The sequence below is a fragment of the Micropterus salmoides genome, unplaced genomic scaffold (genome assembly GCF_014851395.1).
Source record: "Micropterus salmoides isolate LMB-PRFRI ecotype aquatic unplaced genomic scaffold, ASM1485139v1 Ms_hic_scaffold_15, whole genome shotgun sequence".
In the NCBI taxonomy this organism is placed as follows: Eukaryota; Metazoa; Chordata; class Actinopteri; order Centrarchiformes; family Centrarchidae; genus Micropterus; species Micropterus salmoides.
The window spans coordinates 24,690,613-24,714,964 of NW_024040596.1; the positions used below are offsets into that span (position 1 = coordinate 24,690,613).

The 24,352-nt window shown below is 39.7% G+C and overlaps 1 protein-coding gene across 2 annotated transcripts in view; it reads right to left on the reverse strand.

The window, feature by feature from the left end:
• Window positions 1-24,352, reverse strand: part of man1a2 (mannosidase, alpha, class 1A, member 2) — a 161,325-nt gene that overhangs the window by 91,824 nt on the left and 45,149 nt on the right. For both annotated transcript variants that reach the window (XM_038721213.1, XM_038721211.1), the window contains exon 3: window positions 23,580-23,676. In XM_038721213.1, coding sequence (XP_038577141.1) covers window positions 23,580-23,676 — 97 coding nt within the window. The remainder of the gene's footprint in view (window positions 1-23,579; window positions 23,677-24,352) is intronic.

Consider the following 24,352-nt stretch of genomic DNA (forward strand, 5'->3'; position numbering starts at 1 on the left):
GAGACCAGTGTGAGATTGAGAGTCAGAGAGTAAAAAAGTACTGTGGGTTAAGATAAGAAGAAGAGAAATGTGGAGGGTGTAAAGAACAGAAAGAGGTTATAGACAGAATGTGGGCCAACAAGAGGGAGGAAAGACATTGTTGTGCCTCAACCAAACTGCATTCCCTTAATTACAGTAGTCTGCAATTGACACAAATGGGTCAATCTCTTGCAACAGAGATAAGAAATCAAGCTAATTAGTACGGGGACAAAATTTAAAAGGTGAAAATCATCACAAAATGATAACTCACTTGAATATCATGGTTTGGGTATCATGGACATTACAGCATAAAAGTCTTCTGTTCACATACATAGCTCTCTGTCAACAGGAGCGAGAAGCCCCCCAGGCATGAGTATAAGCCAGTTTTAACAGCCATTAATCTCAAATAGTGCTTTTTCACTATCATTGATAAACCACCATTATAAACCCCTGCAAATACATTATGTTTGTAAAGTTGCAACTCATCAAGTACTGTTGTATTTACACTTTTAATACTGTTCGTTATTTTAATATTTCTACAGTTGAGTCAGCAACTCTCCAACTCCAGCTTTGGGACTTCCATCTCCTAATAAAGCATGGCCATTAATGTTAGGCTTTTGCAAATGCTTTTAAAATACCACAGGCTTTCAAGGTACTGTCACAATATATCCCCTATGGGGGTAAGGCATTTGACCATAATTTACAAATGGGGAATATACATTCATTCCTGGTCCTTTAGCCTGGGCAGTTTAAAAAAAAATCCTTGTTGTTTTATACGTTCCTTTAGCTGTTCTGATGCCCACTAGCTAGAAAAGTGAATATCACTTTAAGCTATTCATAATTTCTGTCTTTCTCTCCCTAGTGACGGAGATCTGAATATTTGTGACATTCAGGACTGTTTTCTATATTTGTAGAAGCCAACTATGTTCATGTCAGTTCTGGCTCGTTTCACTCAGCAGTTCATGTGAATTTGCATGTATAATAAAAATACCACACAAAACACCTAAAATCTCTCTTTTTCCAGAATATCCATCAGGTTAACCAAAAAACTTGAGTTTTAACTCGAACAGCTACTATACCACTCTTCACAGCGGACTGGACTCACAGCAGGAGCGGTGCAGTTCAGTGGATCAGGGCGTACACCAATGTTGCATCAGCTGGGCGGAGTTGATTCGCGCTGTGAGTCTTATCGGTTATAATTACATTTGTATTTCACTGCGTGAGAAAATTAACGTGTGACTTGTCAGCATGTGAAAAATGTCAACTGCGTGCGTCTCGTGAGACATCTTTTTACCGGACGAGAAATATCATCATAATTTAATCTCATGAGATCTCGTGGTACAAGATCTCGTCACACACTTATTAATAAGGCATCGGCACATCTATTATGTGGACATAAAATGTGTTAGGTAAATTTGTAATGTAGACATACTTGCCTTTACATTACAAAACTACATATCTGAAAGCCACAAGGAGTTACAAAGACATCTCATTAATATGTAAAGCAATGCAGCAAGATGTTTTAAGGGTGATCCAAACAGATTACCTTGACCCTCGTCTACTCTTGCTCGCTGTATTTGATTCAGTTTGATGAACATACATTCAAAACATATTTCAGTGGTAAAAGCATAGACTGTATATAAGAAGTGGACCTAGTCATCATAACGTCACCTGCTGGTTTGTGGACTGCCATTTTGAAGCCTTGAGTTTAGCCAATAGGGCGCCGCCATGTTGATTTTTTGCAGCCAGCGGCGCCGGACGTGAACGTGTTTGGACGAGACGGTGGAGCTAGCTTGCTTAGCTAAGTGCATCTGTAATTCACATTAACTGTCATATAACCAGGATGATAATTTTGTCTAGTGAACAGCAGGCTTAAAACTGAATGTACTCACCAGAGAAAGTGAACAGCCGACTCCTAATATGATTTTTCAACGACGCTGGTTAAAAGTCACTCTAGCCTGATTGACAGGTCACCATGGTAACGACTTGTCAATCACAGATAATCCCGCCCTGAAGCATACTCTGCTTTATGGTCTATTATCCACTAAATGAGACCATAATTTACTAAATGAACATCATATTGTATTGAAGAAGACATGAAACTAATTATTGAGACCATAAACTCATTAGGAAAGTGTTTACTGATGTAATAAATCAGCTGAGAAGTAGGTTAAATTTTACCATTATTTCTAATGAAACCGGACTTCTGTTTCCAAACAGAAGAGTCGCCCCCTGCTGGCCGTTGAATGCAGGTTTAAGGGACTTCCACATTTGAATCAATTCTCTGACTTGAAGTTTCCCGCTTGGTTAAAATTGAGTGGCGCTGCCCTTTAAATCCGTCCTCATTTCATATCAGCCACAGCATGTGCTGCTGGAATTCCTGAGCCTCCCCACCATCCCTTCTTATCTACGACTCCATTCAAAAGAGAGCGTCTGGCATGCCGGAGCTGCAGTGTTATTATCATTATAGACAAGAACCTCTAAATCACTCTAAAAATACACCGCAGTCAGGCAAGCAGGACTGATAGCAAGATGCCCTGGCCGCCTGCCGGATCTTGACAGATTGGCTTGGCTGTTGGTGAAGCAGAGCCCCCTCTGATGCACCACATAACCCTCATCTCCCGCCCTTCTGTCACTTTCATCACCTACAGGTATGCTTTAGGCAGTCACAGAAATGTCACAGAAATGCAAAGATAGAGGCCTGTCAAAGTTCTTGAGTCAGAGAATATGCCTTTTATGTCAAGGTTTTGTGTAACAGCTGCTGAATGAAACACTTCCTGTGTGTTCACAACAATGATACACCACAGTATGAATAAAATGAAAATGAGACATGTAATTTAGCCATGTCTTCTATTTATTACTTAACAGTCTATGTGTTAGATGTTTTAAATATGTGAAACTTACAGATCAACTGATTTAATCATCTTTATATCCACTGTTGTTAACAGCCAGTCCTAGAGATAACTGCAATTTGCATTACTTGGTGTGCTGTGATAGAAATAAACCTGAACATTGATTGACCATTTATATAAACATTCATGTTGGGGCTCTAACAATTATTCTGATTATTGATTAACCTTTCGACTCACACTGTTTAGTCTACAACATATCACAACTAGGGGTGGCAATCGTTAATTTTTATTTATATCGATATAATTTTTAGTCTTTATCAGTACAACTACTAAAATGTAGCCAAGCCTTTGACAGCTTTGCACAATCAGCCATCCTAGCAAGCAACCAACTGACTAAATGAGAAATAAAGCGATGTTTGTTTTTCCTCTATGTTTGTGTTATGTTTTGTTTCTCGAGACATCACGTTACTTTAGAGGACCTGCTAGTCTCAGTAGCAGTATCAATAAGCCCGGACCTTACAGATTTTCAGGTTTTGAGAAATTTGGATTCGGGTCCTTGTATTATCTACTCTGGTTTTAAATTATGACAGAATTGTTCTTTGTGGAGATTTTAATATTCATGTTGATGACCCCACCAATGTTAATGCAACTTAGTTTTTAAATATGGCCACTTCTTTTAACTTCAAACAACATGTCAAAGGGCAAACCCATGACCGTGGTCATACACTGGACTTGGTTTTTACCCTGGGTGTCAGCGTTTTCCTCTGTGGAATTAGTGGACATGACCATATCTGACCACAGATGTATTGTTTTTAGCTGCGATTCACCTGTTACTCATGCCGCCTCACCAAGCTCCGTGTGTTCTCGCTTCTTTAATGAACAAAGTGTTTCAAAGGTTTGCACATTCTTTCAGAGCCAAAGCCAACACCTGTCTGATTCCAACACCAACAATCTGGTTGATCACTTCAATCATATCTGCTTGTCGTCACTAAATATTACTGCTCCTCTAAAGGTTAGGCCTACGTCTAAAGCTAGTAAGCAACCCTGGATAAATGACAGCATTCACAGCCTAAAAAGGGAATGCAGGAAAGCAGAGAGCAGATGGAAAAAATCCAGTCTCCAAGTCCATTACCTCAGTCTGAAGGATTTATTAATACAATAACATGGTTAAGGATGCGAGAACACACTATTTTTCTGAACTCATTACTACACATAAACACAATCCCAGGTTTCTGTTTAAGACTGTGGATCAGCTGGTAAACCCAACCCCTCCTTGTGCCTCAGCTGGAAGTAATGATGACTGTGAATTGTTTTTATCTTATTTTACCAATAAGGTGGTGTCAATCAGAGCCTCTATTACCCCCACGGCCTCTTACTCAGAGGTTCCTCACCAGCAACAAGAGAGTTATAACCAGTTTTATCCCATCGACTTGTCTGAGCTTTTAAAAACAGTATCACAAATGAGAGTGTCCTCCAGCCCACTTGAAGTTTTTACTGAAAGTAATGGATTCTGTTGGACCCCATTTGATCTCTGTTTTTAACAGCTCCCTATCTACTGGTTGTGTCCCTGATTATTTTAAAACGGCTTGCGTGAACCCACTTTTAAAGAAACCTGGTTTAGATCCCTCCCTCCCACAAAATTTTAGACCAATTTCAAAACTGCCTTTTATTGCAAAGATTCTAGAAAGCATTGTGTCCAAACAGCTGCTCACTGTACTGGAAAATAACAAATTATTTGAAAAGTTTCCGTCTGGTTTCAGGAAGTACCACAGCACTGAGACTGCCCTGCTTAAAGTCACCAATGACCTTTTAATGTCTGCAGATGAAGGCATGTGCTCAGTCCTGGTACTCCTGGACCTTAGCGCTGCTTTTGACACCATTGATCACAACATCATGTTAGAAGACTGAGGCACTGGGTGGGGATCTCTGGTACTGCCCTAGAATGGTTTTCATCCTACCTGTCAAATAGGAAGTTTTGCGTGTCTCTAAACAACTATGTCTCTTCATTCTGTCCAGTTAAAAATGGTGTGCCTCAGGGGTCGGTCTTAGGACCCATTTTGTTTTCCTTGTATCTGCTTCCCCTTGGACATATTATCCATAAACATGGCATTTCTTTTCATATTTATGCTGATGACACACAAATATACTTGCCCGTCAGATCCACAGACCCTGGAATGCTGAGTTCACTTAACAACTGCCTTTGTGAAGTTAAAAAATGGATGTCAAATAATTTCCTCCAGCTGAACTCAAGACAAAACAGAAATCCTGGTCATCGGGTCTCAGCAGATGGCAAAACAAATACTGCCATCTGCTGGATCCCTAGTAAATCACATTAAGCCTGTTGCAAATAACCTTGGTTTCTGGTTTGATAGTAATTTAAATTTCGAGCAGCACACCACAAAGCTTGTTCAATCACGTTTTTATCAACTTAGAAATATAGCAAAAATTCGATCTATGTTAACTTTAATGGACACTGAGACCATTTTAGACGCCTTCATCTCATCACGCCTGGATTATTGCAACAGCCTTTTCACCTGTTTAACCCAAAAATCTACCGATCGACTCCAGACTGTCCAGAACTCAGCTGCCAGGCTTTTAAACAGAACAAAGAAATATGACCACATTATGTTTTAGAATTGACTTTAAAATTTTATTGATCACTTTTAAAGCTCTTCTCTCTCCTCTCGCCTTGTTATATTTCTGACCTTTTAGTCCCTTACGCACCAGCCCGTACCTTGAGATCCTCGGGCAGAGGTCTGTTGTCTGTTCCAGAGTCTCGACTGAAAACTAAAGGGGACAGAGCGTTTGCTGTCAGGGCCCCGAGGCTCTGGAACAGCCTGCCCGAGGAAATCAGGTCGTGTGAGTCAGTGAACTCTTTTAAGTCCCTTCTTAAAACATACTTTGAGAGCCATTCCCGATCTTATTTGACTTTATTTTATCCCTTTTATTGTATTCTATTTTACTTACTTTCTATTTATCTTAAACGTGTATTTTAGTCATTTCAATGTTTTCTTGCTTTTATCTGTATTGTTTTTGTATTATTGTCTTTTGGGTATTATTGTCTTTACACTTGTTAAAGCACTTTGTAACTTGTTTTTGAAAAGTGCTCTACAAATAAAGATGATTATTATTATTATTATTATTATTATTATAGAACTGGGTCGATCCCTAATTACAACTTCTGACAACCAATGGGGACTAGGGGTCGACCAATAATCGGTCTGGCCAATTATCATGGCAGATTTTCAGCATTTTTCTAATAATGTGCATTGGCCATTTTAAAAACAGATATCCAATATAATTAATTAGAAAATGCGCTCCTTTGGCTTTGATGCAGCTGCCTCTCTGTGTCTGCTTAGCCCACGGAGTGGTGAGTACAATGTCCCGCCCAAAGTTCTAGCTAATCAGTTACAAGTTACGAGTAATAGCCTATCAACACTGGCTATTATGCAGAAGTAGCCAACAGAACGAGCGAGCCATCAAGCTGCAGCCCTTCCCCTCCTCTCTCAGCAGAGCTCCGCATACACACAGCGAGCAGAGCAAGCGGAGATCAGTGTAGATTAAACCAGTTGACCATGACTACGCTCATTACTAAGCAAGTGCAGCAAAGCCAGCAGTACTAGTAAAATGCTGCTACTGCATCAGTACAACAAGCAGGAACGTGCACCAAGCAATATTTTAATCTGCTCTGTCTCATTCACCGCAGCTGTGGTTTGGTTTTACACAAGCACATGCGCTAGCTCGGCTAATAGCTAGTTTGTCATAAACAGGCTAAAACGATATCTCTCTGTTGGCTTTTTAGCTGAGATGCTACGTACTTTGCAAATCCTTGCAAACTCAGCTGCTCGTTGAGACAAACCAGCTCCTCTCTGAGTGATGAAGAGGAGGAACGACTGACTGACTGGGGTCAGTATTTTGATGTCAGGAATATTGTTTATTTAACATAATCAATTTGTTTCCAGTGAGATACAGATTTCATATATTGACTTTGCTGCTGTAAACTACTGCTGCTGTTAATTTTGTTGCTTCTCTGAAAACAGTTAGTTATAATAAAATATTAAATTTGATTACTGTTCTGAATGTATTCTTTTTTAAATAATATATTTTAAAGGCAATAGTTTAGTAATGAAAAACCAGTTTAGATAAGAGTTTAGATAAAGAACAGAACAAATAAATAGTCTCAATAAATGTGTCAATCAATATAAAATAAATACAATATAAATGGCAGCATGTAAAGACAAAGTTTATGCTAATTTATCTCTCTTAGTTAATAAGTCCATCTCTGGGATGGATCTCTAATTCATTTAATTAATCTAGTAGTTGGTTACTAATAATTGGTATCGGGATTAGCCCAGAAAAAAATAAAACATACTGGTCGATCCCTAATGGGTATCTGTATTCTGTGCAATTTCGACAGTTTGTAGGGATATAAGAATTCCCATGTAGTACTGCTACAGTTTTGAGATTTTTATCAAATGGAAATATTCTTAAAAGTTATGTACTGTCCTCAAAAAGGACAAATGCCCTTAACCAATGTATGGCTGTGGTTCAGCCTACTCTTATTAATCTGTAACAACTTATCCACTGACACCAGGTTCTCATTTATCAAATGTCTCACCCTCCTCAATTTGTGATTTCAGTTGAAACTTCAAAGCAAAAGAGACTTTTAATTTGCAGTTTACTGATGTTTCTCTGACTCCTACGTGGGGTATGTTTTTTTCCAACCTTGAGAAGTTCAGCTCACTTTCATGTTTTGATGTAACCTTGTGATCACCCTGAGCAGTCTCCCTTCTCCATCTCCTTTCTGCTCCATCACACCCTCCATCTTTTCATCTGCCCCTCCTTCTTCTACCTAACCATCTGTTTGTTCTCATTCATCACTGTCTTGCTGTGTTTTTCCTAATCTTTCAGTGATCGTTCCATTCGAACCCTGATGCACAAATACTCCTTCCACCTTTCAGTGAGTGCATTTCTCTGTCGCCAATTCACTTTCATTGAGCATTCACCCCCTGCTAAACCTCCTTTTAATTAAATTACTCAAATTAATCTGGCTCGACCTTGCCTTTACCTCTCTTCTGTCTTCATATCTGGGCTTGTATTGTGTCTCTGTCATTCTTGTCAACACAACACTGTCTGTTGCTATCGTTTTCCACCATCCTCCCTGCATCTAAGTGCTGTGCAGCCTTTCATATAAAGCCAACAGCATCAAATGAAGCTGAATTGGCACTTCCATGAGGTGGGTTTAGGGTTGCCAGACACTGCTTATCTGAGACAAATTGGCCAGGATGAGGTTTATTTATTTGGGGAATTATCACCAAAGCCTCATGCACAAATACAGACACCCTCATCTGAAAACTCTTAACACACTCTCAATCTCTTCCTCTCTTAACATAGATACATGTACGCCCCTTTTCCTTTTATTTAATTTGCACCGCACACCTTTCTACATCTAACTGAAATCTCTCACACTCTCCAACTTTATCTATTCCAATCTCACACACCCCTCGCTCCCTCTCGAACACTCACACTCGCTGTCTTGGTTCCTGTGCCAGTTTCATTAGACGACAGGTTTCAGAGCTCTCCGGTATGAATTCACACGAGGCAGGACAACGTGATGTCATTATTCAGTCTCGGTCTTGTAAATTGTCGGCTCTGGGGGAGTGGGAGATGATAGAGAGCTCAGTGTGTGTGAGTGTGTGTGTCTGTCGGGGAGTAGTGTATGTGTGTTTAATCTATGCTTGTTGCAAGATTTCATTTGTGTTTGTGTTTAAGCAAAATGAGAATGGAAACTAGTGTAGGAACGGTGTGTGGCTGTACATGGAGAGCATTGGTAATTTATGCATTTGTGTGTGTCTGTGTGCCAATTCAGAAGCTAGACTGGATGTGAAGCTTTTACTTGAGAAAAACACTGACTGGACTGAGCTCCAGAGCTGTTGCATTTCAAGGACTCCCTCTGTCGTATATCACTTTTTCATCTAGAAGCCTCTCTGCTTTGCTTTGGCTATCCTCCTCCTCCATCCCATTCAGCCTCTAGTCTTTCCTGTCAAGCTCTTTCTGATGCTCTCTACACTGGCCTCTCCACATTTGCTCCTCTTCTTTCTGCCTACATTCTCTCACTTTAACATCCAGCGCAACTGTACTTGTAAAGCAGAGCAGGGACTGTAGAAAATAGCAATACTTTCTGTTTATATTTCAGCAGCCCACAGTTTTCAATGGAAGTAATTCAAATGAAGTGGGCTTATAAGGAGGTCTGTGCAATATTCAGAATAACCAGGGCATTGTTTCTTGCAAAAGATTTGGGAGACGTATCCTTTTTAAATTGTCACTGTTTTAGCTAAAACATTTAAAACAGTGGTTATGAAACGTAATATCCCCTGCACCAATGTCGGCTCAGCTGCATGTCAGCCCCTCTGCCAACTCAGCTGGTACAGATTACTGTAAACAAAGTCTGCTGGACAAACTATGTATTACTGACTTTGTTTCTACAGATACAGGTCTCTGTGTGTTTGATATATCAGTTGGGCTCCAATATAAAACAACTTTTCTCTCAAAATCACAAAGAGTAATTACTATTATTAACAATCTCAGAAACAACTGTTATCTAAAAGTGAAGCTTACCATGTTCTTTTGTATTCATCCCCAACCTTTCAGGCTTTTATCAGCCAATGTTAGCTCTTGTCAGATTAAAGACTACTTACACTGGCTGTCATAGCCCGCTAAACAATTTTGTGAAAACTGTATTGCAGGCTTCTACCCCATCTCCTCCTCCTCTGTTGCTCCAAGTCCATCGTGGCATTTTAGCCAGTTTTGTAATGAGCCTAAGCAGCAATAAACAAAGCCAACCCAAGGCCAATTGCAAACCAGTCTGGCTGGCAGTGGAGAACTGGTTACCAACTTATTTGGCACCGGCCTGAAACATCTGCTGTGTTCAGTTTTTTGCCTCACAGGGTTACTGGTCAGAATGGGCCTTCCGCTCAGCATGAGCTCCCTGAGTATACCCGAGCCCAAATCGCTGTCTCCAGGCCGAGTGCCAAAGGGCCACAGTCTGCAGTGGTTTTACTGTAGTCATTTCATGGCATTCCCTTGTCTGCACAAAGAAAAGGAAATCAATAACTTTTCAGCAAACTTTTGACACGTATAGCTTGTGTTAAAGCTGCAGTATTTATAAAGAATATATGTGTATCTTGCACGGAAAGTTGAAACATCAAACAATTACCTCAACAAAGTTCTAAATTTCAGTGCCACATTTGGTAGACTTCCATTATATATATATGTGCAGAATCTAAATGCCAGTGCTATAGGCCAAACAGGGATTAGACTGAATCAATCACTCAGCATGAATCCACAGACTGTATGGAGTGTGGTTAAATCCCTTTAATCCTCATACAATATTTCTACAGAGATCCATACAATGCATCAACTAAGTAAAATAGTTGTTCACTGTAGAGTCTAACTTGAATACATAGTTGTAATAAACCTGGCGGCACTATTATCTATGATTTAGCCTAGTTGAAGGGTTTTCCAAGTCTGAGACTGTGGGCCTCCCCTTAGACAAAGCTTGGAAAAACTAATGTGATGAGAAATATTGTTTCACTTACACTCACTGAGCCTGCCCTGAAACTTTTTGAAGCCCCCATGGGGAAGCCCGCCTCCCACTTTCAAAACCTCTGGCCTAGTTCATTTTGGCCAGAACAGCTGTTCAAATAGATACTTCTTATCACTGTGAAAGTCTGTGGGCCTCATTCAGAAATCTGTGCCTAAACCTTGCATACAAATGTTTTATTAAAAAATACATGATTCATCAATATTGTCTTACATGAATTTGTTTGTCTCAGAATGCCTATGCGGCTGTCTTAGAAAATGTAAACACACACACTCTACCTAAATGTATAGCATATTAAAACCACATTCATTAAAAGTCTTAGACAAAAATATTTAAAACCATTAATTTTCTAATGCATTGGCCAAATGTATTAAATAACCATGAAATTAACACCCTTTCATCCTCATCAATTACTGTCATAATTAAAATATTTGTGTCCCAGTCCTAGCTTACAATGGAGTATATGTGAATATCCATATTGAAATATGTTTTTCAATTTGTTTCTCCTGACTGTGTAATATAATGTGCCTTTTCTGTTGTTGTTTTTTTACCTCGGACACTACTGTTTTAATTTCATTGAAAAAAGTCGTAAAACTTCCTCCTTGATAAACCTCTAGACAAATGTATTTCCTTAGATAAAGAAACGGGGACGTGACAGTATGCTAAATACAAATCACCTTATCATTTGAATGATTCTGATTCACTGACATATGCACGGTGGTACAAAATTGGAAGGGGAACGTGTCATGAGTCTGATGGTAATTTTTGCCTGCTTTGTGCACAAAGTAATAACATTTCAAAGCTCATATTAGTGAAGGTCCAATAAATGCACCATTTCTCAATTTGCTTGGTGAGAACCACTCTTAACTGACACAATCACCAAAATAACACTTTTTAAAATGAGGGGGAAAAAATCCAACAAAAACTGATTCTGCCAATTACATTGAAAATAATTCCCGATAAATGTTATATATCTCTTAATCAGACAGCAAACCGGAAATAAGACAAACAGATGGAGTACCTTGATGAGTCCCTTACATCACTATATTTATTGATACAAAATGATACACTGTATATATCCAGAAAAAGGGGACAAATTAAAAGGAGAAACATATCAAAGCACATGCTTATGTTGCAACAACCACTTTAAAATGTTAACTATAAAAAAGTTTTGAAAATTATGGGATTTAGGATTTTAACGAGGTACGGTAGCACTGCCATCTACTGAAAATCATATATTGCTTCAAGGCAACAGTCTTATAAAAGGACACAGGGAAAGTAGAATTTTGCAAAGACCATTTTGTCATGCACCCCATCTCTGCTTCGTCATGAAAAAGAACCAAAAAAAAAAGTTCTCAATTATCCATCTGCCCAACAGTGACACAGAATATGTAGGTTTTGAGCTGGTAACAGGGGAAGTAACTGCCTTCTTGTTTCCTTTTGCACACTTTGTTACTGCAATCTATTCTTTGAAATGTCCCAATTTGTGCACCCTTACATGTACCGGGTCTGCTTGAATTAAACTACCTAGTGCAAGATGTTGAAAGTAGGTCTATGTAGCCGACAGATTTATAGAAAGGGTAACTTGATCCAAGTCATTTGACAGAACAGTGAAAGTTAGAGTGTGTGCGATGGAGCGGAGGGGAGGAGCTGGGGTTAAATGCATTTAACGGCTTAGCCAGAGAAAGGTCAGCAAATCCTTTCAAATCCAACAGTTTATCCACAAAGTTGTCTGACTGGCACATCCAGAACTCTGATTACATCAATTGATCAGAGCCAAATGTATATAAAAATGTTAAAAACCATCAAAAACCAATCCAACCTGCAAAATGGATCATGTTGTAGTCAACCAATGTAAAGGCAGATTTCTTAGGTGTTCTTCATCATACCTTCCAGCATCCTCTTATCTAATGTTCTAAATGCTAATCCTTCTATTTAACTCGCCTATCGTCTCTCTTTCTTCACAATGGTTTGTTTCTCTCTCTCTCAAGTTTCTGGTTTTCTGTGTTTGGGCCCATATTCCTCTCTCTCTTCTCTCATGGGTATTTGGTGTTTTGCCACTTGCTGGTGTTCCTTTTCCTTCTCGATCCGACTCTCTCACACTCTGGGTTGTGTCACTATTTCCTCCATTTTTTTATTTAACCACAGTGGATCTTGAACCACATGTTTTTGTTGTTTGTTTTTTTACAGAAACAACAAATATATTTACAGATGACTCAAAACTGTAATTGACAGATGAATTACGTTTTTAGTACATTACATGTGTGAAGAGTTTTCTTTGGTGTAATTCATGACATCACAACTTTGTTAGATGACTTCATTTTTATACATTTATGAACCATTATCATCGTTTAAAATGCAAACTGTCCACACCAGCCAGATGCAATATAGAAGTAATGTCGTAGTTTTAAAAAAAATGTATAAGAAGTAACTCCAGGAACATACTTGGATAGCACTGCATGTAAATCCATGTATGTAACATATGGAAACCATAACATGGCTCAGAATGAAAATGTCATCCCGTTCTTTAATTTCCACAGTGGTGACATGAGGCAGGTAGGACCAAGCAGGTGAACAAAGGAACTCTTTTTCACAGCTTTACACTGCCACCAAAGCATGGCTCAGCTCCCCTGAGTCTGTAACAGGTTAGTTATATCAGTATTAATTGAACAGCTTCAGAGTTATGTAGATCTGCATTGGTTCCAAAGTGACTCGTCCAATTATTCAGTGACACTACTTTGTAGACTCCAGCCTTTATCATCATCTGGTTACATATATGGTAGACAATAAAAAAAACTAAAGCCTGTGGGTATGGACTTAAAAGGTAGTGTTATTCATGAAACTTCCCCCTTTCTCTACTCTGTTTGAAGGGCTTATGCACATTCCTGCTGGACTCAGCAGCAGGCAAATCCTCCTGTTTCCTGCTGTCCAATTTGGCACCGGCAGACCTGCTGAAAGTTTAATCTGAAAGGAAAGAGTAAGGAAGGGCCAAGTCGAAGAGAAATTTGATGTCTTGTTGGGAGCAGAATTCAATTCTCTCCTCGGTCTCTTTTTGCACTGCAAATGTGCCAACCAAAGTCTGCAAAGCCAGAAATAATGTAGTAGGTTCACCCATCCAAATTGGAGATATACCAATTACCACTAACAGGAGCAGATCAGGCCTGAAGTGGGCTTAGATAGTTCATAGAATATTATTATTTATTTCCATGTCATCTAAATGGGCTATCAGCTTGTGAGGATTTGGACTTTTTACATTGCATGGCGCTAGGGCTGAAACAATTCATTGATTAAATCGATTAATTCGATTACCATAATGCATCGACGCAAAGTCTTATAGCACACAACGTTACTGCAACAGCACGACGGCACCTGATCAGAAAGCACCCGGTGTTCTGCCAGCGGACCACAGACAAGGTAAATGTTACAGCCACTTTAGCATTTAACTGAAATCATGATTTATTGTTGAGTTGAAGGCTAGCCAAAGTAATCCGCAATCCTCAGCTGAAAATGTACACAAGTGCGTTTGTTGTTCTCCTGGTTGGACCGTGAGTTTGGGTTGTAACGTCACAGAGTTGACGGGAGCTGCACCTTAGTATAACTTGTATAGTGCACAGTGTTTCCCCTAGGATGGAGTTGTAGCAGCAGAGGTGAAGCAAAATTTTTGTCCCCAACACAACATGTCTCAGCAGTATTGCTCTTGTGTCCATGAGCATGCGATGCACATCAGAATAGTTTAAAACTTCAGAGTTTTCCCAGTTTAATGTGAGCTTTAGCTGAATGTTTTGGTGTTAGTGGTCATGGTGGTGGGGGGTTTGGGGGTGCTCCCCCATGAAAATCTTACGTTTTCCAATGCAAAATATGTAATTTCACATCACATTGGGCCATTATTTTCACCATATGTCTGAAGAAAACCACAGTGATTATACATTTATTGCACAGCATGTTTTTGACATCACCCCCCCTAAAACCCTGTTAATATGACCTCAGAATCGTTACAGATACAATTGTTCATGTTTGCCTTTTGCGTGCAACATGAGAAACCTCCTCCCTTCTGAGGTGCATTTTATTTGCACATTAAAATCCAAAAAGAAACGTCTCCTCATCAGCTTAAAAGGACTAGTTTGCATCACTAATTAGCTTTACTAACCTCAGCTCCTCCAGTCACCTCCGTCCTTTCTTTTCCAAACAACCACTCTTTCATCTGAAAAATAATTGAACCAGTCTGTACAGGACAGAGCTGCAGGCTACACCAGTTTACTCTCAGATTGTAATTGATGTTCTCAACATTGGACAAGCAGGCAGTAATAAAATACAGCTACGAGTTACTTTCTATTGAGCTAATGTTAAGTTACATAGCAGCCAAAAGACGCAGCCTGCTGTGGAAGCTTTCCTGCTCAGTTCAGTCTGAAGGGGAGGGGAGATGTTAGCTAACTTAGTGCTAACCGGCTTCACTTTTTCAGCAGGTGGGAAACAACAGACTTTTCTTGGTCTTGAGAAGCCGACACTGTAACCATCACCGTACATTTACTGCCAGAATATTTTCCTCCGCTTGCGTTCACCGGCACAATCGCTACCCACCTCCTGATTCCTTACAGGAGTTACGCTGTTATTACAGCATCTGTCACGTAGATGTAGATATAGAACGATGAGAGGAAGCAGTGTTGCCGTGCTCCCACAGTGTGCGAGTGAAAACATTTCAGTGTAGCAGTGTAGTTTAATTATGTGGGCAATTTTAGTAGCGGTGGTCATGATTGCATATGGGGGAAACACTGGTGTATTTGTGTTGGTAAAGCAGTTGTCTGGTTGTTGGTCTGTGGATGTTGTTGATCTGATGTTTGCTGTATGACACACCATGAATTTCCAAAAGGACTAATAAATATCTATCATCTATCAACGTACACAGGTGATCACGTTACCAGGGTGGGGGGCTGGGGCGCCACCACCAAGCAAAAGTACTTCTTAAACGATAAATCGATGAAATAATCTATAGAAGCTTCAAGTACTAAAATCCTCAGTAGCTGCAGCCCTTCAAGGCGCTGAGCTGTAATGATATTATATCAATTATGCCAATTGCATTTGATGGCTTCTCAATCTATACAACATACAGCATCCTCAACCTTAAGACTCTTGATTTGGATGAGGGTGAAAAACTGATATGTGATACATGTCTTACATAAAGCAACAATTGTCAACTACTTGTCTACTTTTGCCTGAAATCATGGACCCATTGTTGCAAAAAGCATCACAAATATCGATATTTAATACAAACATTTGTAAACAACCTTACCAAGCTGAGCTACTGTATTTCTTTCTCTTTGTCACTTTCCTTGCCAAACCCTAATCTCTGCTTCCCTCTCTTCTCCTACTCCATCTTCTCTGATATAGAAAGCAGCTTTGGTCCCTCGGGCAGTCAAGTGATCATCACTAAAACCTCTTACCCCACTCCACCTCACCCCCTCCCACCTTCTGCCATAGTCATGAAGACATCCAAGTCTACACATCAGGCTGAGAAGAAAAAAGGGCTGAAAATCTTGATGTGTGGTCGTTTCAAGCGTGTCATTGTTTGCAGTTTAGCAGCATGTCGCTATGTTTCTATTCCAACAAAGGAAATTACCAGCGGAATGCAATTGTCCCATTAGTTATGAAAACGTACATTTGTATAATGGGAGATTTTAATCAGGGAACTGGGGGAGCTGTGGCGATGTTATTATGAAAAAGATTAGGAAATGTTCCTGAGGTGGACTTACGCTTCAATGACCAAACACCCCCAACGGTTGTTGGAAAAGGAATCACTTAAACCTAGACAGATGAGGTGGTAGACTTAGGTAGATGGGAGACAAAAAACTATGGTTTGTTCTTGCAAACATCAAAGGAAATAAATGGACTAGTAGTATAAAAAACTACTGGAGACACTCATAGCAGATACAAATACAAGCTGTCAACCTGTTTCCAATTAAGAGGCATCCAACTAAACAAAAACCTCTACCAACAGCAAACTGGTTCCTGGTTAAGTCAGGTGACATAGCCACATGAGATCTGGCCAATGATTATCAGTGTTTCCATACATTGGTATATTTTTGGCAGCCTGCCACAATATCAAATCCGATCGCCATTTTCAATTTTTTTTAAACCATTTAAAATGGGTAAACATATTTTTTCATTTTAGAGATGCGCACAGATATTCGCTCAGCCCCACCTCTTGCTCCCTCGCTCCCTCCCTCTCTTTCTCACCAAGACAGTAGCCGCTTTAATACAGAGATCCCGCAATAAACCTGGAAAGAATGTCCGCCAGTATGCCGCATTCCCTCATTCATATTAAACCAACGTTTGCGGCATAAACCCGCAAACATGTGTGCTTTCACATAGCGATCTGGCTGTCTGATACCAGCAGCATAGATACACTGTCATTCTGTGAGAAACACTGATTATGGAGAAATATCTTGAATGTGGAACATACGACTATGTTATGTCTTCTTTTATATCATATTTTTCTTGTTAGGAGGTTAAACCTTACTGGAATCAACCGTGATAAAGAATGCATACATCATAAAATACATCTTTAAGATAATCACTGAAGAAGTACTGTAGGATTACAGTCTGCAGGTTAGTACATAGGCAATATTAGGGATGGGGATCGAGACCCGGTTCTAAAAAAGACCTGTGAAGTTAAGTTAGCTCCAAACTACTGAGTTGCCGACAGCTACGCTTGTTACTGTAAGTACGTGCAACAAAACCTTGGCAAGTGAAAAGACAATACTTTATCAATAAAGCTGTGTGTAGGGTAAACATGTAGAAAGGGTTAATTTAATCATATCTGTTCTCAGTCTGTCATCCTGTATGTTTTATACAAGCACAGCTAACGCGAGCTTGGCAATTAGCCAAATGTTAAAAACAAGCTAAATAGAAAGCTGATTATCTGTAGCATAGACCGGTCTGTAGTCTTAAAATTTGGCACGTTGTTAAAAACTCTGGCTGAGACAAACCAGCCGCTCCTCCTTCAACCTTGTAATGTTTCCTGCAGGCAGTGAATAACAGCAGAGAGGAGGAGGAAGAAGAGGAGGAAGAGGTAAACATTAATGCTGCTGCTCCAGAAACAACATTTAGCTGTATTTAAAATATTACATTCTAATCCTATAATTCATTTAAAAACAACCAGGCGGTTAATATGCACACTTCTATATATTTTTATTTATCACAAGTTATATGTAATCTCAATTTATAACCATGTTATCGCACATTGAATATTTTCCTCATACCATGCAGGGATACCTCGTGCCCGTTGGGTCTGGTCTTAACAATAAGCATCACCAAATAATAGTAAAGTATCAATAGTGGTATTGATAAAGAATCGGATCATTAAGCAGTCTCAATAAGGGTATCAATATCAATAAAAATTAACAATTCCCATCCCTAGGCAATATAATATAATATAATAATAATCCTTTATAATAATTAACATTACAGTTATACAACAGTGAGGAGTGAGGCCAGATCAGGGCCACTGGAGAGGCCTACGTACTGGTGCGAGACCATATAAAAGGTCATACTTTATGAGACTAGATGTGGACCCTGAATTCTGGACTGCCTGACTCTGTAGCTGCACATAAACATGTCATTTCTGTTTCATTGGTCTTCACTGATGGGTGCATTGCCATGATGCTGCTATGCAACCCTGCTCCAGGATGCAATGCACTGTTTTGCCTTGGGAGGCAATCGTGTGAAAACATGATCTAGATACTGGGGGGTAGGGGGACTTCATGACTCTGGGCAAGAGCAGAGTTCTGACTTCATGGTTATCACAGTATCCATGTGATCCCTGCAGTGATATTGTAAGAAGGAACAAATATCCAATAGCTCTATAGAAGATTATACTCCCGAGTGTCTATTGATTAGAAAAGCTGGAAATCAAAGCCGTGTTTGATCTGGTATTGTGGTTTAATGGGATTCTGGGTGACGCATTAGGCCAAACAGAATCTATATAGGGCTGCCTCCCTTAAACACCAGAGCAACAAGTTTGGTAGATGATCAGAAAAGGTTTTTCCCACAAAATTATTGCGCATGGTACTAAAGGGTAACAGTATTTCTCTTTTCTTGCTCTTAGGGTTCTGCTGCGGTTTAACGACAAGTATGTTCCCATGAGTAAAGATGCTAAAAATTACATTCAAAAAGAAAATAGGGAGTACATTTAAATTTCATAATATAATTTTTTTTAAGTGTTTACAAAGCAGTGACACATTTTGATCTTACAAGAGCACGTGTTCGTTATGTGAAACTGTGCAAGAGCAGCCAGGCCATCGCTATGGGCCACATGATGCACCCAAAGTAATCTTCTAATAGACGAAGATGATGTCAGTGCTCCAGTACTGGGCTGACTGAGGGACCTGGTGTCCAGACTTCATCCCAGTTTTGCATCATCTCCATCATCTCCTACCTAACAGGCCTCTAGCAAGTGCATGCCTGAGGCAGTGTGTGATATCATTTACTGTGAGCATGTCAAACTGCTTGTGGGTTTGTAAGTTTGGATTAAAACCATCAGACAGCAAGCTTGGGGAGGAAACCAATAAAGCAGTAACAGACACTAAGTCGAGTTTAGAGGGCAGGCCTCAGACTCACCAGTGGATTCCCTCCTCTGAAGACGAGATTAAATCCACTGAAATGACTCCAATAAGGTCACTCAAAGTCAGAAATATAATCCATAGAGAGAAACTGACCTGATCCTCTATTGTTGGCTCCAACCACTAAATAAAAATAACTCTAAAAATAACCTACTACCGAGCAAGCTTCTCTCTCTCTCCTATTGTTAAAATTATCTTTTGTTTGTTTGGTTACACTTAGGGCTGCAAATAATTGTCATTACTAAATAATCTGTTGTCATTTTTTTGATTACTCAGTTAATCATTTGGTCCAATTAAAGTTTAAAAATCATGGAAAAGCCCTTTAGGATTTCCCAGAACAAAACAATAACTTACATGATTTATCGAGTATCAACAACACTGTACTCATTTAATACTCCAGGTAAATCAGCACGGGATATATCCAGAATCACATCTGTCCTGACTTAATAAGGTCATTCATGCTTTATTTCATGTCTCCTAAACCTTGGGATTATAACCTACTGTAGCCACAGAGGGATGGAGAGACAGCGGTGTAGATTTACAATCTCACTGAAGCCCTGATCAATGTAAAGTCCCCTGAGAGCATTTCCCAGCAAACAATGAGGAGTGTGTTTAAAGATCAGAGCTTGTGCTGTCCATTTACAATAAACAAGGCCACTTCAGCTGCTTGTGAAGCCCGGCCTTTGCTTTGACTGGCCCAAAGCCTGAACAAGGGTCAAATGGTTTCAGGCTGAATCAATGGTGGCTGATGTTCCTCATACAATAACCCAAGGGTATTATTGCTGTGTGTGTGTGTGTGTGTGTGTGTGTGTGTGTGTGTGTGTGTGAATAGAGTTGTCTATCATATGACACAGTTACTATGATCAAAGCCACGAGACACAAATAGTAGTCATGCAACTGGCAGTGTGCAGTTTGTTAGATCGACAACTAATGGTTATTTTTATTTTCAATTAATCTGCTGATTATTTTGTCAATTAACCGATCAGACGATTGGTCTATTAAATGTCAAAAAGTACTGAAAACAGCCATCACAATATTGAGACCAAAGCGACGTCTTCTAATTGCTTAATTTGTCCAACAAACAGTCCAAACCCAAAGATATTTTATTTACCATCACATATGACAAATGAAAGCTGCAAATCCCTACATTTGAGAAGCTGAAAATGACTGAAATGATTAATTGATTATCAAAATAGTTGCAGATTATTTAACTCTAGTTTATACAGTAGCATATGCAGTAAAAAATCTCTAGTGAGTCTTTCTGGAAACTTTTGGTTGGTTCTATATTCATGGCGTCACTTTTACTACGGCAATTGTAAATAATAATATTAATTGATCAACAACAAAATCAATTGTTAGTTGCAGACCTGGGGTGTGTGTGTGTGTGTGTGTGTGTGTGTGAGATTGAGTCCAAGGTAGCTTGCTTGCTGTGTCTGACACTGCTTGAACCATGCTTTTCTTAACCCAGCATGTACCATGTTTCCTTTACAAGGTCACGCAGTATCCTTACTTGAACCGCTTACCCTCGAGACAAAGGCTGTGTTTGTATCTGTACTCAAAATCAGCTCTACTCATTCTCCACAGAGGAGAAGGAAAACAGGGCCAGGCAGTGAACTCAAGGTTATCTGAGCCTGGTGCCACAATGAGAGTCCCAGTCCTCTTGTTACCATTCTGGCCTCTTGTCTTCTCTCTGGACAGATTAAGGCTGAGCTTTAAGGCTTGGAGCGAGCACATGCAGCTTTACCCTTTGTCTCTTTAACAACTACGTGGAAGGCATGTTTAATAAGAGGCTAATTGTACGTAAACTGTTGTGTTTATGTAATGCTTGTGTCAGGCAGTAAGACTGCTCAATTCTTACAGGCCAATATTGTGCCGACTTGACCAGCAAAAGGAAATCTTTCCACGTTTCTCTTTAGTCCATGAGGTCGGTTTAAAAAGTTTAAATGAGTATAATGTTTCTCTTGGATTGACTTTACCATCAAAGTATATTGCAGCAGGGTTCAATTTAAATGACAAAACATCAAAGTGATTTAAATCCACAATTCACAGGTCGATCAGCAATCTGTTTCCATCCAATCACCCAGCCCTTGTGCATGTGTGTGTCCCTTTGGTACAAGCCGTCTATGCTCCTAATAGTAACAGCAACACACCAACAAGAGTCTGCTGCATTGCTTTTTCTTTTCTGTTCAACTATCTCTTTCAAAGACACTTACACACGCTCACACACGTAATCAATACAGCAAAGTTCTGTAGGAGGACAGGATACGCCTCATCAATAATGGAAGTGTATTTTGCGAGGAGTGTGGAGGTTGATTCTTTGCCATGTGTATTGCTTGTGTTTTACTGGCCACCCTGTGACTAATAACCTGCAGACACCCAGACTAAGCCATTAAATGGAGGCAGGACAAAACACACACACACAGACACGCATTGAGAAACACACAAATCCATGCAGATGAACAGTCAGACACACACGAGCACCACTGAATGGAAACACACACACACACACAGAAGCAGCATCTATCTACCATTTAGCAGCAGCTCATAAAATAACACAGGCGCCGCCGGCTGATTTGCCAGCCGGAACATTCCAATTGGACACAAAAGCCTCATAAGCATGCATCCTCACACACACACACACAAAGTAACTTAAGGTACAAACACAGTAAAAAAAAACAAAAAAAAAAAAACAAAACAGGAAAACACAAGTCAAACTGGCAATGCATAAACACTCCGATAAAAAAGCATAAAGCAGCATCTTCACATGCAAAAATTCAAACTAAACTAAGACCAATATGGGATGTTGGACACTGATCTCAGCACTGATTATTAAGAATTATGAATTTTTAATAATCAATACATCTATTCACACTAAATGGGATATGTGAATACCTCCATCCAATGCCCTCGTGAACAAAGCCAGCCAGCTTAATAAAGAAATGGTTTCCCAGTTTGGTGTGGAAGAACCTGACTGACCCGCACAGAGAACTGACCTCAACCCTACTAAACGCCATTTGGGATGAACAAGAATGGAGACTGCGAGACAGGCCCTCTCATCCAAGATCAGTGTCTGACCTCACATATGCTCTTACATTTACATTTATTAATTTAGCTGACGCTTTTATCCAAAGCGACTTACAATTGCTCTACATGTCAGAGGTCGCACGCCTCTCGAGTACTAGGGGTTAAGTGTCTTGCTCAGGGACACAATGGTGGATGGGTCACAGTGTGGGATTGAACCCGGGTCTCTCACACCAAAGGCAAGTGTCTTATCCATTGCTCCATCACCACCCCTCTTCTGGATGATAGTGCGATAATTCCCACAGACATAATATTGTAGAATGACTTCCCAGAAGAGTGGAAGCTGTTATTGCTGCAAAAGGGGGACCAACTCCATATTAATGCTTATGGATTTAGAATGGGAGGTCAAAAAAGCTTGACGTTGTGTTACCTAGCAAAGGTATGGCAGTGCATCACTATCAAGACAGCTGCACTAGCTAACGGCTATAGGCTGTCACCTTTGGCTTACTTTAGTTCAGAAATTAAGCCAAACAGGACCTGGGGAACCCTGTGTCATAGTATCCCTAAAATTCCTTCACACAAATAATTTACTCCTGTTAACCATAAGTGTCACTGAAAAGTCAGTAACGCTGTTACAGCTTGCAAAGTGAAACAGCAACAAGTGGAGTCCAAGTTGTCTGATCTGTGTTATGATAGATGGCAGCTGCAGATGTGAACACCAAAAAACTGTGTACAAAACACAAATCACTCATGATGAGACGCTGCGTTGGATTGGCCTGTCTGAGGGAAATATGATCACTGCCAACGGCAATGTTTCTCTCTCTACAAACGGGAATTTCCCTTGTGACTGGACCTTGACAAGAGTACTCCTTTTTTGCATTAACATTGTAATATTGTTAACATTAACATTGTTTATCTAACATTGTAATATTTTAGTGGGTGACAGATAAGAGTGTTAAACCAAGAATGGGGTTATTTTAATTATCGGTATTAGTGTGGTTGACATTACACTACCTAAAATAAACACTGTATTATTGTGTGCTTACAACACTGTTCTATAGTTTATCAAAATAACTGCTCCATAGATTTATACACTGGGATTAGGACTAGTGAAATATTACCAGTACTTCAAATAGATTTGTTATTTTCTTTTATCTGGCATTTCAATGACTTCAATGATGTTCTCTTCTTGTGGTTTCAGTGATCTTGTGCTTCTGTTCGCAAACACTTTTCCCAAAGTGATATGCATCCTGCCGGAGGCATTATCACATAACTTTGTCCACAAGAGAGTAGACAGGGTGTGTGTGTGTGTGTGTGTGTGTGTGTGTGTGTGTGTGTATAAGTGTCTGAGTGTGAGCAAGACAGAGTGTGTGTGCATTCATGCATGCATCCATGTGTGATTTACAACTGTGTGAGCAAACTGCCAATGGGCACAGGCAGCAGTGGGATAGAGGGGTTTGTCTGGCTTACCAAAGATATTTGTGGAATGTCCTTTCTTGGCAAGGGGCTTCAGCTCATTGTGACCCCAGCCGTACTGTCTGTAGCTGTCCCATGCATGCTTCATCATCTGAAAAAAAAGACCACAAAGCAGCATATTAAAAGATATAAAGTCTCCTGACTTGGCAGGGAAAGAGTTTGACGTTGCACCCACAAATCCTGTAACTCATGACTGTACCTCCAAATAATGGCTCGGTAATGATGGCTGGATAATGACGTTTAAATTTGCATTATAATTTTACGTTACATTGATATAATTAGGATTTTGGCATGATGTGATTCCAGTAACAGCTGCTGCTGTCCCTGGAATTATTCAAGCTGTCACTACAACTAGTTAAGGCACCAAACAAATGCACACGCAAAACCAAAAAACTGTTAATAATTTTCTCTCTGAATCATAAAGAAGAATAAAAGTAACTGTATGTGATCCCAGATTACTGATAATACATTAAGGCGTAATCAATAAGCCTTGCTGGTGAGTAATTTCCTCTCCTGTTCAAAAACCCTTTTCAATCTTAAATTAATCTGCACATTAGGGCACAGCTATTAAATAATCAATTAATCAATGAACTGCTACATGTCTTGTATATACATAATGGAATCTAAAAACGGGAGAACTGAACCAAAATAATGGTGGAAAATTAACACACACAGTGACACACAATCACGTGATTTCACAAGGCTGAATGAAGTGTGTGACCCCAAAGACTTTAATCTGGAAGATGATGCCGGCGAATCAAAGTTCA